Source organism: Hakea prostrata, chromosome 2 (genome assembly GCF_041222555.1).
Source record: "Hakea prostrata isolate BN-2017 chromosome 2, UWA_Hpros_2, whole genome shotgun sequence".
Lineage (NCBI taxonomy): Eukaryota > Viridiplantae > Streptophyta > Magnoliopsida > Proteales > Proteaceae > Hakea > Hakea prostrata.
This window is the reverse complement of record NC_142601.1, coordinates 6,205,905-6,220,157: the sequence shown is the minus strand read 5'-3', so window position 1 is coordinate 6,220,157 and position 14,253 is coordinate 6,205,905. Positions and strand designations below refer to the sequence as shown.

The window sequence follows — 14,253 nt, the reverse complement described above, 5'->3', positions numbered from 1 at the left end:
AACAAACACGGAAACTCATGTCATCTGAGTGTCTAAGACTTACGTATGAACGCGAATTCGAATTCCAAATGTATTTTTGTTTTTCTTTTTAAATTTTCATTATTTTTGCATTTTTTCGTTGCTATCATCATTTTTATTATCTGAAAAAACTTTTCCACCGCCTTTCCAGCGCTGCCTCGGCAGCAGTGGAAAGAAGCCGTATGTGGATTCAATGCTGCTTTCGACCGCCAGCTCCAGCTGCGCAATCGACTTCTTCTTCTTCTCTTCCACCACCTTCTTGTTCTCATGCTCAACCACAATCTCAATCTGGCATTGCCCAGATTTCTTCTGCAACGACTTCTGCTTCTATTAATCCTCATATCTCATCCATTCCTGAAGACCCAATTCACAGAAACCACAGCAGCGCATTGGGTTCTATCTTCCGCATGTGTAGATCAAAATCGAGAACCGATGCAACAGAGCCCAGAACCCACCTGGGCATCCACAGTTCTCGATCCTCACGACCTTCGAAACGCTCTTCCGCCATCGATTCTCCAACTCCTCTGTCTACTTCAACTTCCAGTGCTTTGCCTTCCACCAGCAGAAGCAACCCTTCGAGCTTTGCTAACACTACCGGTTCCAGCGCTTCCAAGGCTTCTACTTCCAGCAAAACTTCCCTTGCAAGCCTCCGTGAAGCCCTACCCGAAAACCCCCACATCTACGGTTTCGCTGAAATCTGCACTGCCACCAACAATTTCTTGGCCAAACGGTTTCCTTCTTCTTCCGCAGCTTGGCGTTGTTCTCTCCATGGCAAAGACGTCGTCATCTTCCAACGCAGGCTTCGTCGCTCCTTGGAAGATTCCAGGCTTCGCGATCTCTTGTCCTTGATTTGTAGAAGCCACCACGCTTGCTTGATCAACCTTCTCGGCGCTTCCACCTCCGGCGATCACATCTACCTCGTCTACGATTACGTCAACGGACCCAGCCTCGCAGATTGCCTCCGAAACCCTAAAATCCCAAATTCCAACATTCTTTCCAACTGGATGTCGCGAATGGAGGTCGCATTAGGTATCGCCAACGGGCTCGATTACATTCACAACTCACTTGGCAAGACTTTCGTCCATAACCACATCAAGAGCACTGGCGTGATCATCACCGATCAACCCTCTTTCCATGCGAGGATCTGTCATTTCGGTACGGCAGAACTCTGTGGAGAAATCCCCGAATATCAACATCAGAAGAAGCAGGACAAGGAGATTGCAGAGATAACAGAAGCTTCTTCTTCTTCTTCGTCGAAATTGAAGAGAACAAACAGTAAAGGCATGAGATTTGAAGGTACGAGAGGGTACATGTCGCCGGAATTCCAAGCTTCCGGCATCGGAACTCAGAAATCCGACGTCTACGCGTTCGGAGTTATTCTCTTGGAACTTTTATCGGGAGAAGAACCCTTGAGATACAAGATGGACAGAGAAACTGGGAGTTACAGAAGAGTTTCGGTGATCGAAACGGCGAAGGAAGCGATGGCGGAGGAGAGTACCGGTACGGGGAGAGATACACATACAGGTGAGAGAGGCCGGTTGAGAAGATGGGTGGACCGGCGGTTCAAAGATTCGTTTCCGTTAGACGTGGCGGAGAAGATGACACGTGTCGCGTTGAACTGTGTTGACGTGGAACCGGACCGGAGACCTGACATGCGTGATGTCGTTGGACGGATTTCGAAACTCCACTTGAAGTCTCAACAGTGGTCCAACCAAATGGGCGTTCCCACGGATTTCACATCGTCTTTCGCTCCTCGTTAATGTAAGTTTGACACGTGGAGCTTTGCTGATTTGGCAAGGATATTGCTTGCGGTTGTGGTTCGTGAATTGTGATGGTTAACGTCACTGGTGACAACAAGTTAGATTGATTTTCACTGGGTTTGGATTTGGTATACCAATTATTTAAAAGCACGTGGCTTGGAATTCAAAGAGAAATTCTCAAAAGTATAATATGATTGAAAAGTCATGAGGTAGGCCCGCTCACATTAATTAGTTTGTAAATTTTTAGAATTTTATTCGTTTGGTTATTTTATTTGATTTTTTGTTTTCTTTTGGTTGAACGTTTCTATTTGACACAACAAAGACATCATTTGATACGTGAAGATCATGGAAAATGTTACATTGAATGAAGCTTTATTTGACTTAGAAAAACTTTATAACCCCCTTCTATTTGGGGGAAAATATTTTGTTGGCAATTTCTTCTGGTGTTAAATAATCTATGGGTATTATAATTTTTAATTCTTGTTTTAGAATAGCTTCTAAATTGTTCGATGAAATTAATATTTATCAAATATTCCAAAAAAATATATGAACCCAGTCATTCAGGTGCAGAATACATCTGCATATTCGATGGATTTGAATTTGGTGGTAACTGAATCACTTGTAGTATTAGTCAACTGTGTGGCATTGTTTTGTTGGGGGGATTGACACTTAATTACTTTTAGAGCAAATTACACGGTACTCATTATTTTTTGGGTAAAACTGGTGATTACTCACTATTATTTCATAAATTACATGACACTGACATGCATAATTACAAGTTACACATAGTTAAATTTGTTGTTAAAATATATAATAAAATTACTTAAATGTCATTTATTGTCAATATCCAACTTCTAAGAGGGAGAAGCACCCATCTTCTTCCCATTCCTGGCCCAAAAACGCTCACTCATATTTTCTTGTCTTCAAATGTTTGAGTTGATCGCATCATCAGAATGGAAGAATATTCAAAGTAAGACATCGAAATCTCTTAGGGCCTGTTTGGTTACATGAATCCAAAGATTTCAAACTTTTGGATTCATGAATCTGAGAATTATACCGTTTGGTTGTAAAAATCTCTAGATTCATGAAATCTAGAGATTCACTTTTTTATACTAAAAATGTAAATCTGTAGATTTATGAGTAAGGGGTGAGATCCAAAGATTTAAAAAAAGCTATACATTTGCACATTTACAAAAGTCACGTCGATCAAATAGTTTTTTAGGATGAATCCACTGATTCCATTCCACAACCAAACATCTAATTTTATAAATCATGACTCCATAAATTGAAATTTATAGATTTGAAATCTCTAGATATTTAAAATCTCCAAACTCATGTAACCAAATAGACCCTTAAGTTATTTTTCCGATTCCTAAGTTTGAATAGGAAAGTGTCCAATTGGTGGATGAATCTTTTACGAATTGACCTGTTAAATTGGATACAAGAACAAGTTGAAATTTTTAGCAACATCGAAATGAGTTCCACTATTTCCTTCCCATGTTCCATATATTTGGGCTCTCCATCATCACCCATGCACGAGTTGCAGAGGGACAACATGGTTCTAACACTCGGGAAGTTCGATATGGACATGGTTTTAAGCGCAGTTGAGAAGTATAAGGTGACCCATTTGTTAGTATAGAGAGAGAGATGGGGGCGGGCTGTGGTTGCCGGCGAGGAGGGGATCTGGTTGGCAGCGGGCAATTTTCAATGGTGGTGAGCATTTTCCGACAAGGGATGGGAAGAATCTCTCTTCACCCACCTAGGGGTTGGGTATTGGCAACAAAAACATTTAAGTAATTTTACTATCTATTTAATAACAAATTTATTTGTGGGTAATTTGTAATTTTGCATGTGGGTGTCATGTAATTTATGAGACAATAATGGATGGTCACTAGTTTCACCCCATATATAGTGGGTGCCGTGTAATTTGCTCTTACTTTTATTATAAGTTGAAAAATTTTCCAATTCTATTAGAGTGAACTAGCTAGTGCTTCTACCTTGTGATTGATTAATGGTGTTTGAATGGTGGGGTGCTTCTCTCTCATGGTTTTCCTTGCGGTCGGCCAGATGGCCATTTGTCGATTGCCGCCGGTGGTCTCTGATATGAATGCTATCATGTCTTCTCCTTCTTATGAAAGGGATTATCAGAAAATCTAGGTAGTGTTTCGAGGGTAGACGAATGGTTGAAGGAGATGATTCTCCTCATGCGTAGCCAGTATTGATTAAGGAGAAGGAAAAACAGTCTCTGGTGTTTCTTGCTTTGTGAATCTTCATACTTAGTAGACAAACCACGTTGGTTGGTGATGCGCCAAAACCCCGCCCGGAGCCCAGCGGGGCGCGGGGGGAGCCACCCCGAGGCAAGCGGAGACTAACCGAGCCCCGGGAGAACGGGAAAGGACAGACGGGCGAGAACCGAGCACGGCCGACCCCCACCCGAGAGGAGGTAAGAGGTACCGAATCTCCTCAGAATGAACTGAGCCTCTCGGGAGTCGGGATCTGCGACCGGAGCAAGACCACAGTTGGACAGAGAGGACCGAAAACCAAGGTCGATATTATCCTTCGAGATTGCCGCCGCTCCTTAGGGTTCCCTATCCATGTGGTTAAGGCGCGAGCGAATAAGAAGCCATCTCGATCCGGTCGCTCGGGCACGTCGGCCCCCCTCCGGTCGGGGATCGACCCGATCATTTTCTCTGTTGGGAATCAGCTTTGGTTAGATACATGGTCGGGCCAAAACAAACACACGCTTGGTGCATTAAGAAAATTAAGATGGCAAACTAGGGGTAAAAAAACGAAGAAGCAATAATGCATCATGAAAAGACACTATATAAGAGAATTTATTTTGAAGCTAAAACTCTTATATCACCATGATGCATTACAAGATCTCTATTCCAATGAAAACAATGACCAAAAAACGAATTCCATCTTCTTCTTTTTTTGGTCAAAAGCTGGAATCTTTCATTAAGAAAGAAAAGCTGTTAATGCCAAGAGACATGGACGACAACACGGACCTATCTATGATAAAGAGAGGTGGAAATGACCACCAAGATCTAGAAAGGAAGTGCCACATGCACTACGAGCAAGAAAATCTGTCAAAACATTGAGTTCTAAGAACATAATTAAAATATGTAGTTTAATCTTATAATCTCATAAACTAAACTAATGCTCATCCAATCCAAAGAAGATGAAAGATCCTGCAAAGCTAGCCGATAGACAATCTGAGTTGATTTGCACACTCGAGATTCCTAAGGATTTGCTAATGATAAGGGCATTTGCACCACCTCAAGCTCCATGATATAACAGCTTGGGTAGCCCAACAAAAATTACACTGAGCTGCAATGAAAGTCCCTCCTGCATCCCAAACGATGCAACCTCTTGCACCCTTTTTTGAGTTATAACCTTCCCATGAACCATCTACAAAAATCTAAAGAGATTCAAACCCCAGTGAAACTAGCATCACCTGATTCTCTCCTCTATGTCCTTAAGAATATCTGCACAAAGGAAAGAAAAATTAATCATAGTAAATTAAACACAAGCCTCAAGACCACGAAAAAGAATTGCATTCCTAATTTAAAAACCAATTCCATCTAGCAACTAGGGCAATTGGGAGTAAAACTAGAATAGAAGGGGTGGGGAAATCCAAAATCGCTAAAATTATCAATGTAACTATACGATGAAAAAATATAAAGAAACAAGTCAAGTTTAAGGTCCTTCATTCAAGGTTATTCTTATCCTAATTAACTATATTACACAAGGAAACGGGGAGCAAAATCACCCACGGGCAAAAAAAAAAACCAGAGGGCAAATAGAGGCAGGGGCCTGAATATATTTATAAAAGACGCGATTAGCTTGGGCAAGATGATATCAGAACAAGGGGCAACATTTAATTGTGATTTCTTAAATGTAGGATGTCTCTTTAATATGGGTGGATTGATAAAAACCTGGTTCTTTCTAGCCACCATTTTTTCCGATTTTTATTTGCAGCAGCGGCTGTCTCTGTTGCTGCCAATGATTAGAATTGGCCACGTAGTCAAAACTAAATCAAATGGCTATAAAAGAAAGTGCAGGTATATATGTAAATATAAAAATATTTTTACATTTAAAGGTTTAAAAGTTTTCAAATTTGCAAAATCTAAGTCCTTGAATCTACCAACCCAATAATTCACAAACCTTCTTTTCTCCAAAATCATGCTCTCCCATAAACCCCCAATAAAATGCAGGTTTTGGGTCATGGCCAATAACAACCCCAAATCAAAAATTTAGTAATGGGAACCTAATATGAACTTACATGGAAGGACAAATGTCATTTTCATTTTTTTTTCTCTTTCTTTTCATCCTCGTGATCTAACAGCCATAGCTATATCTGTTCTTTGGAAAGCAACTGTGTAGTTCTCCTTTTTTTTTTCTCTTCGTTTTTCTATGTCCATGATAAGTAGCCATAGTTGTTGTTCTGTTCAAAATTCAAACCCCCAACCCCCCGACGGCCGGCCCGGGGGCCAGGCGCGCCCTCTTACTTTTTTCTCCACGGGGGGCCGGCGGCCCCAGTGGGTGCCTTGAATTTCTTGTCTTGCTTATTGACAGGATAGTTCTACTACTAGGATTTTAAATATATACTTTGAGGTAGAATCAGCCCAATTGTTAACAATCATGTCTCAAGAATGACTGAATGAAACAATTTTTTTTTTTTCTCCTAATTAGTATCACTGGATAAATCATGCTGCACTAAGTATTGATCCGGCATGAGATGGGTGAGAAAACACATAAACTAATGGATCTGAGTGATTATTTACAATTTTCCAAGAAAAAAAAAGTGATTATTTATAGTTAAAATACCATGCAAATTCTATTGATTGCTTTCTTTATTAACTGCAATCTTTTGTCACCACAGAGTGTTATCCTACCTGCAAACCTTGTTCCAACCAGCTGTGAAACGACAAGGAGGTGAAGCGGAGGAGCAAACAACGTTTGGAAATTTGGGAATTGGATGGGTTAAATTTAAGGACTTGATTTTGTAAATTTAATTTTTGAGCAAATTACACTGACACCCAAAATGAAGGCTTAAGAGCACTAACCACACTCTTTGTTTGAAAAATACAGACACCCAAATTCATTAAATACATAATTCAATTATGTTAGTGAAACAGTTAACCCATTGTTTATTTTTCTTTAATTTCAAAATTGTCCTTACTAAAATCTGAGGGAAAAAAAAATCCAACAACAATGTCTTCATCAAATAACCTTTGTAAGTGGTAGAATGTCTTTTTTTTCTTTGAAAAATGAGTATAAGATTTCTTGGAAGGATATAATAGTCTTTGCGATAATATAACTAACCATTCTAATAGAATATAACGTATGTATTAAAAAAAGTAAAGTATAAGTGCTTTAAAACTTCTATGGTGTCAATGCAATTTGTCCTAGAAGGGCTGGTGGATGGATTAATCCTAAGGAATGATGGTTCAAAATAAATGTAGATGCATCACTATGCAAAGAAGAATACAGTCAGATAGAAGGTGTAATTCGCAACACAGAAGACAGCTTTCTTGGAGGATTCATGAAGAGAAAAATGAAGATGAATATTTTAGAAGCTGAATTGGGCGATCTATGAAGGAATTAATATTGCATGCGAAAAAAATTTCATGTCTTTATATGTGGAATCAGACTCTTTCAAAACTATTGATCCGTTAAAGTCTAATGCAAGAATACAAGAGAAAGTAACAAGAGTGGTGCATGCAGTAAAGGAAGAAGTGGGAAGCTATGAAGGAATTAGATTCCAACATGCGTACCATGAGTCCAACTACGCTACTAACTAGATCACGAAGAGACCAACTTCTTTAGAGGAACCTTCACGATTCTTTCTGGATCCACCCCAAGATTTGGAGGACATCCTACTGGCCGATAAGATTTGCATGCTTGAGTAGTTTTCTTTTTCAGGGTTACTAAACCCGTGTATTTGTATATTTATTTGTATATACATCCCTCTGCATTTTCTTTTAAAACAATTTTATTTAATTTTTTTAATGGCCAAAGCCTAACATTTGCAGCGGCTAAAAATCCCATTTTCTCAAACACACCGCACGGGAAAACTCTCGAACACAGAACACGCAAAACTGCCGTTTGTAACGATTCTTGGCGGGCAAACTACTGAACCCATTCCTAAAAATCTCTATGACAAGGGCTTTGCTGTCTGGGTCTGCGAATTTAATTCGAACTCTGCCCCTTCGGCTCTCTCCCAACATCATCTCTGTACAATGCCGATCAACCCTTTTAGGGACTACTGGCAAACTCCATTTCTCTTCTATAACTTCGATTTCCAAAGCTCCTAGAAGGTACCAAGGCGCAACCAGGGTGTTGAAGCTGTATCAGCCTCGAAGCTGCTATACAGACACCATGGTTGTTACTAAAGATGGTCTTGTACGGGAATAAACAGGTTATTAGTCTTACGCCTCAGCTTTATGATTACGTTCTTGCCAATGTCAGAGAAACAAAGGTAAAACCCATTTCTCCAACTAATATTTCTGAGCCCATGTTTACAGTTTGGAGGTTTGCTTCTTAATTTTCGGTTATTGCAGATTCTACGAGAGCTTCGTGAAGAGACTGCTTCAATGCCTGGGAGTCAGATGCAGGTTAGTGATAATCTTGTTTGAACTTCTAAATTCATTAAATGTGAAACAGTGGATTGCCCATGTCCTAAAGTTACATGGATTATGTACGGTATATGACTTACTTTGTTCTTGTTGCTTTAGTTGTTCTTCTCCATAAACCATAACCTGATGTAAACCAAGGAGAGGAAAGGCTAATTTTACTGCTGTGGATGATTAGCAACAAAATTTAGGGGGGATTAAAGGAAAACTGCTATCCAGGTGTTTACTACTTGAATCTTTCTTTCTTTTATTTCTTTTATTTCTTTTATTTCAATCTTGACTGATCTTGAATCCTCCAACTTAGGGTTAGGGGTTGCTCAGGGTTTAGGGATCAGTTCTAGGGTTTCCAGGGGTGGGATGGGGCTGCTACCCACAACCGAAGGGTATAGGGGTATGGGAGGCTGCTGCTAAAGAGAATTAGGTCTAAGAGTGAAGGGACTGGTGTTTCTTGAAATTACAACAATAAGAAAATTCCAGAAGGTTGCCGCTGAATCAGGGGAAGGGTTAGGGCTAGGTAGGGGGATGGGAATCAGACACTTACTTGCTGTTCTTGAAGGAGAAGGGGAAGATGAATTGCTCCTGCTGTTGCTGATCAAGAATCAATCAAGAAAATGAGCTCTCAAAGATGCAAAAGGGTTCCCCTCAATGGAGCCCAACGTGATACCTTCTTGGCTAGAAATTCTCAGCAATTTCATGCGATTCAATACTGATCTGTCAAAACTTTGGGCCTTGATTTTATAGCCAACAATAAAAACTCCAAGTAGGACTCAATACTAGAGAGTTTACTCTAGAAAGATCTAGGATTTAAGACTTGAACTCAAACTCCTAATTGCAAATTACAATCTGAAATCAATAATAGAAGACTACTAATAACTCAGTTATGAGTCTTTTATTTAGAAAGAATCAACTCGACAAATACAAGACTAAAAGAAGTTGAATTTTAACAAAAAGACCAAAGTACCCTTAAGGGTTGCGCAAAAGCTTGGTGGCAGCTATGGCTTCTTGCGGCTTCTGTTGGGGGCAGGGACGTTTGGAGATTACATCACAACCCCACCCCAACACAAGTGCAGAAGCAATCATACAGGAGATTTTTCTGTGCTAGGGAGGGGGAAAGCAGTGAAAAATCCCTTTTAGCATCAGTTGTCTCTAGATAAGAAATGTGATACTCTTCCAGTATATTTCCATTTGTACTGCTCACTTGAATGAGAACTTTCCATGTTACTACACATTTGTCAACAGGTATCTCCTGATCAGGCTCAACTACTTGCAATGCTTGTTCAAATTCTTGGGGCAGAGCGATGCATTGAAGTTGGCGTTTATACTGTATGTATTTGAAACTCAATTTCCTGCCAACAAATTGTCTTCTTAGTGTTGAGTCTACCTGATTCCAAAGTTTCTGGTCTTTACTCGCTTTTTCTCATGTGAAAATCCATATATTTGATAGTTTTGTTTATTTAATTCCTCAGTTTTATAAGAGGACGTCACTGACTCATATATTATCATCATATTTCCTCAAAGACCTACTTTAATAAAACAAAACAATGTGTAGAGTACAAAAGTAGCAACTGAAAACAATTGCCTAGAATGCAATTCTTTTTAATCAGAAAGAAATGGGCCTAAAGCAGAAATACCACGGACGGAAGGATTGGAGAATGTTAATTTAATTATAATAAATGTTCATATTAATTTTACCGAACATGTCACAAAGCAGTTGATGTGGTGATTGCTTCAGTAGTTAATTCTTTTGCTTTTTCCCAAACACCCCCCCCCCCAAAAATAATAAAAACCCAAAGAGTCTCTTCTCATCCAGTTTGAATGTAACTTGATGATTGCTCTTAATTCCTTTTAGCTATGTTTCCCCGCTCTCCTATTAGGCAGCCTCTTGCTAAATTTGTGCTTATTGATATTGACTGTGACTTGATGATTTCTCTGTTTGTTGGGAACTGAAATGTATATTACTTATTTCATCTTCAGGGATATTCATCATTGGCTATAGCCTTGGTCCTTCCGGAATCAGGTCGATTGGTTGCATGTGAAAGAGATGCAAAATCTCTTGATATTGCAAAAAAGTATTATGAGCGAGCTAAAGTTTCCCACAAGGTGATTTTCCTTTTTATGAATGGACACTAGTTTTAGTAAGTGAAAGTGTTGTTAATAAATTGCCAAGCAATCGTCTCAACATTTGGATTATCTTTTTTTTTTTCTAGTTGACCAGCTATTTACCGTAATAATCATTTGGTAAACACACTTCTCAAGAGATATCCTGTGAAAATTTAGAAGGCATCAACCAGCCACCACCCAGGAGCTGTGTTTGCCATCATCATTGTCTTAGCCTCGCCCAATTAAACTGTACAAGTTTCATCTTCTACTGCTGCAAAATATCTACTGGGGTTATTTTGGTTGATTATAAATAGAATCAATAACTTCCTCTTTCACCTTGTTCTTTTCTTTTTCTTTCCTCTCTCTTTTTTTTTTTTTTGTTTGGGGGGGGAAGGATGAATAGGTTGTTCTGTTCTACAGATATCGAATCATTTGCAAAAGTGGATTCATTTTTAGGCTTAAGAAAAACTGCTTGAATTTAGCATTTATTTTGCTTCAGGTGGACGTGCGACATGCATTAGCAGCAGACACTCTAACGTCCTTAATTGATAATGGAGAAGCTTGCAGGTATCTTTACAAAATGCAATTATTTAAATTAGCAAATAATGTATTTAGTGCTTTATGCACATTTTGATTTATTTTTTCCATCCTTAAAAATGAGCCAAGTTTGATGTACAACACTTTCTAGTTCAAGCTCCATAAAGAACTTGAATGGATTAGGTAAGATTTCTCTGCCAAGTATCGGGATCCAATACACTGACTGGATGGAATGGGGGGAAAAAAGTAGTCAAATGAATAATTTAAAAGTTTTTTTTTTTTTTTTTTGGGCGGCTAGCCCAATGAAGCATGGTGAGTTTAGGAGGATCTACAGAGGAAGTGAGATGTCAAGTCATGGGTACTGAACTCATTTGCACTTCTTATCATAGGTTGGCCCAATAGAGTTTAAATGCAGGGAGTAAATTTTTGTATGTGCTCTCTCCAAATTTACACTTTTTTTTTTAAAGTAAAAATTTAAATATTTGTGTGATACTATAAAAAAAATGTCTGCTACATGAAATATTTTGCTCCTTTCCCGTTTTATCAATTATTTATTAGCCTTCTTTCTTGTTTTCCTTTAAAGCTCAAAGTAAAATTCTATAATAAAAATCCTATAGGACCGTCATATGATCAACTATGATGTGTGTTGCAGATTGTTGGACTATTTTGAAACATCATATAGATAAACTCAACGTAGCATAAATGAGGATGCTACTATGAAGGATAAGGTTAGGAATGATCATATTGGAGCTGGTTTTGGGAGTAGAAATGATAAGCTAAGAGAGAGTCAATTGAGGGTGGCATGGGCACATTCAACGAAGGCCTTTAAATGCCCCTATAGAAATAATTTAATTAATTTAGATAGAAGGAATTAGAAGAACTAGGGGCAGACCTAAGATAACCTTAGGAGAAGTGGTGAAAAATGATATGCATAGTGTAGGCCTTGTATCTAGTATGGCCTCGGTAAGCAAGGGTCCATGTAGCTGATCCCATTTAGTTTGGACAAGGCCTATTCTTCTTGTTGTTGTTGTAGACAGTGATCGTGGATTGCATCTTGATTCATCCCCTCATTATGCAGTTATGACTTCGCATTTGTTGATGCTGAAAAGAGAATGTATCATGAATATTTTGAGCTGCTTCTACAATTGGTAAAACAAAATTTCTTTTTTTGTTATTCGTTCCCATTTGATCCAAAATTTGGACCAGCTGCTTGTGGGGATATAATTTTTCATTCATCACACCCTTTTGTAGGTAAGGGTTGGAGGTGTAATTGTGTTTGATAATGTTCTTTGGCATGGAAAAGTGGCTGACCGCCTGGTAAGGCAGCACCTATTTTGTCCTGAAACTTTTACTGCTGGGAATTTACATATATTAACATGTTTTGGGCAGGTAAATGATCCGAAGACTGTTAGCATTAGAGAATTTAATGAAAAAATTATGGGGGATTCTCGTGTTAGCATCAGTATGGTAGGTGCTTGGATTTCCATTGCAATGATTTATTGCTATTATCATTGGCAAAACATTTTCTAAATCCTCAGTTATACTTTGACCTCGGAATGTTCTAGGTACCCATTGGAGATGGAATGACAATATGCCGGAAAATATGACCTGTTACAGATACCCTGTTTCATGAAAAGCTTGACCTGTTTCATGTCATTGTCCTTTGATCATTTCTCCTGGATACCTTTGGCAATGTTGGCTGGCTGCAGGAAATTGCAATTGAGGAGAGTGCATGCAAGAGTGCTCGGATTTATTCACTAGCATCCAGAGCCTCCTGATAAACATCATTACTAATGGAATATTCTGGGTATACACTGTAGAGTTGACATTTCTTGATTTACTGGGGGGGCTCTAATTCCTGGAAATGTGAATATTTAAACATCCCACCCCTTCTTGATAACATGATTCTGTAGTTTTTTCAGGGTAGACTGTTTGAAATTGCAATTTGGGAATGCCGTGTTAATCCACTTTTACTAATAATGCTAGACACCAGTTAATTCTGAAATGCAGCTCATCACTTGAGTTTCTGTAAAAGTAGATTATGTAGCTAAACAATTCTGGAAGCTCCCTGACACAATAATTGTCTTGCAGGCCTGTCTATAAACCTTTTTTTTGGGGGGGGGGGGGGGGGGGGTTAACTTGTAATTTTTTTTGGACAGAAAACTTGAGAGAAAAGTTTCATATTATTGAAAAAGTAAGTCTACCCATTTTATTCCATGTTATTGTCAACAGAAATATTTGCTTTACTTGAGGAGACTGATTGTTCTCACACTTATAACCTTTGCTTCACGACTGAGGTTGAATTTGGCTTCACTGCCTGGATGACAGATCCAAATGCTATAGCTTTGTAAATTGAACAGCATTCTGAATAAGCTTGCTAGGGGCACTGGACTTACTTGCAAAGCATCCATTGTTTTGGTGTCGGCTGCTATATTTTTCGCTCCAGGACTTCGTGGAGAGTGGACCAAACTAGACTTTTTTTTAAGTCTCTTGCCTGCCCCTCAGAACCATTGGATCCTTTACTCATTAAACCGGATCCCTACTTTACATAGATAATTAAGATATCTTGTCTAAACCAACAAAATTGCAGTTCCAAGCTACATGATTCTGCATGACAACCAAGTCTTTAGGTGAAGAGTATAATTAGAGGGAGGGAGATAAATTAATCTTATAAAAAAAAAGTGGCTCTTCTTGACTGCAACAACCAATTAAATTGACTTAGAAAGCTTCCATTGGGACATCCACCGAGGTATAATGGATATGATAGGAGAGTTGACCAGCACTCACTCACTCTTCATCTTTCCGCCTCTGTTGACAAGTCATCAAATAGCAAGACGTTCTCTCCGAACAAAACAAGGGGATGACATTATGACAACGTAGTAGAGAATTCATCTTTTGCGTCACTCTTACCAACTCTTTGTCAATTTGTGCTGCATCTTATCTATTTAAAGCTAAAAGAAGAAGGGTTTATGAATTGATGGAACGCAATTCCAGGCTTCCCTATACTCCGAAAGTCCAAACTCGCAATCATAGCTACCACTAACACCAACCACCACCAACAATTCATTATTCACATGATGTTTCAAAACCCCCATCATCGCCCTTTGCCCGGTAGCCTCTTTGGCACCAGAGAAACCATCTTTTGAGTTAATTCCTCATAGCGGTATACCACCTTGTAGTCTTCAAGGTAGGAATTGCCA

The 14,253-nt window shown here is 39.0% G+C and overlaps 2 protein-coding genes across 2 annotated transcripts; both read left to right on the top strand.

The window, feature by feature from the left end:
- LOC149023482 (protein CYTOSOLIC ABA RECEPTOR KINASE 7-like) lies at positions 1–2,431 on the top strand. Its single transcript, XM_089142801.1, has one exon. The coding sequence runs from the start codon at positions 201–203 to the stop codon at positions 1,776–1,778; it is 1,578 nt and encodes a 525-aa protein (XP_088998927.1). The 5' UTR covers positions 1–200; the 3' UTR covers positions 1,779–2,431.
- Positions 2,432–7,807: 5,376 nt separating this feature from the next.
- LOC149023481 (uncharacterized) lies at positions 7,808–13,145 on the top strand. Its single transcript, XM_089142800.1, is given in 10 exon segments — positions 7,808–8,183; positions 8,185–8,262; positions 8,345–8,398; positions 9,656–9,739; positions 10,391–10,516; positions 11,016–11,083; positions 12,132–12,201; positions 12,305–12,370; positions 12,443–12,520; positions 12,619–13,145. Coding segments are annotated over 10 exon segments (909 nt in total). The 5' UTR covers positions 7,808–7,940; the 3' UTR covers positions 12,661–13,145.
- The last annotated feature ends 1,108 nt before the right edge of the window (positions 13,146–14,253 follow it).

What these genes read in the sequence shown, in the direction of transcription:
- LOC149023482 (XM_089142801.1), top strand. Translation starts at nt 201, where the DNA reads ATGTGGATTCAATGCTGCTTTCGACCGCCAGCTCCAGCTGCGCAATCG.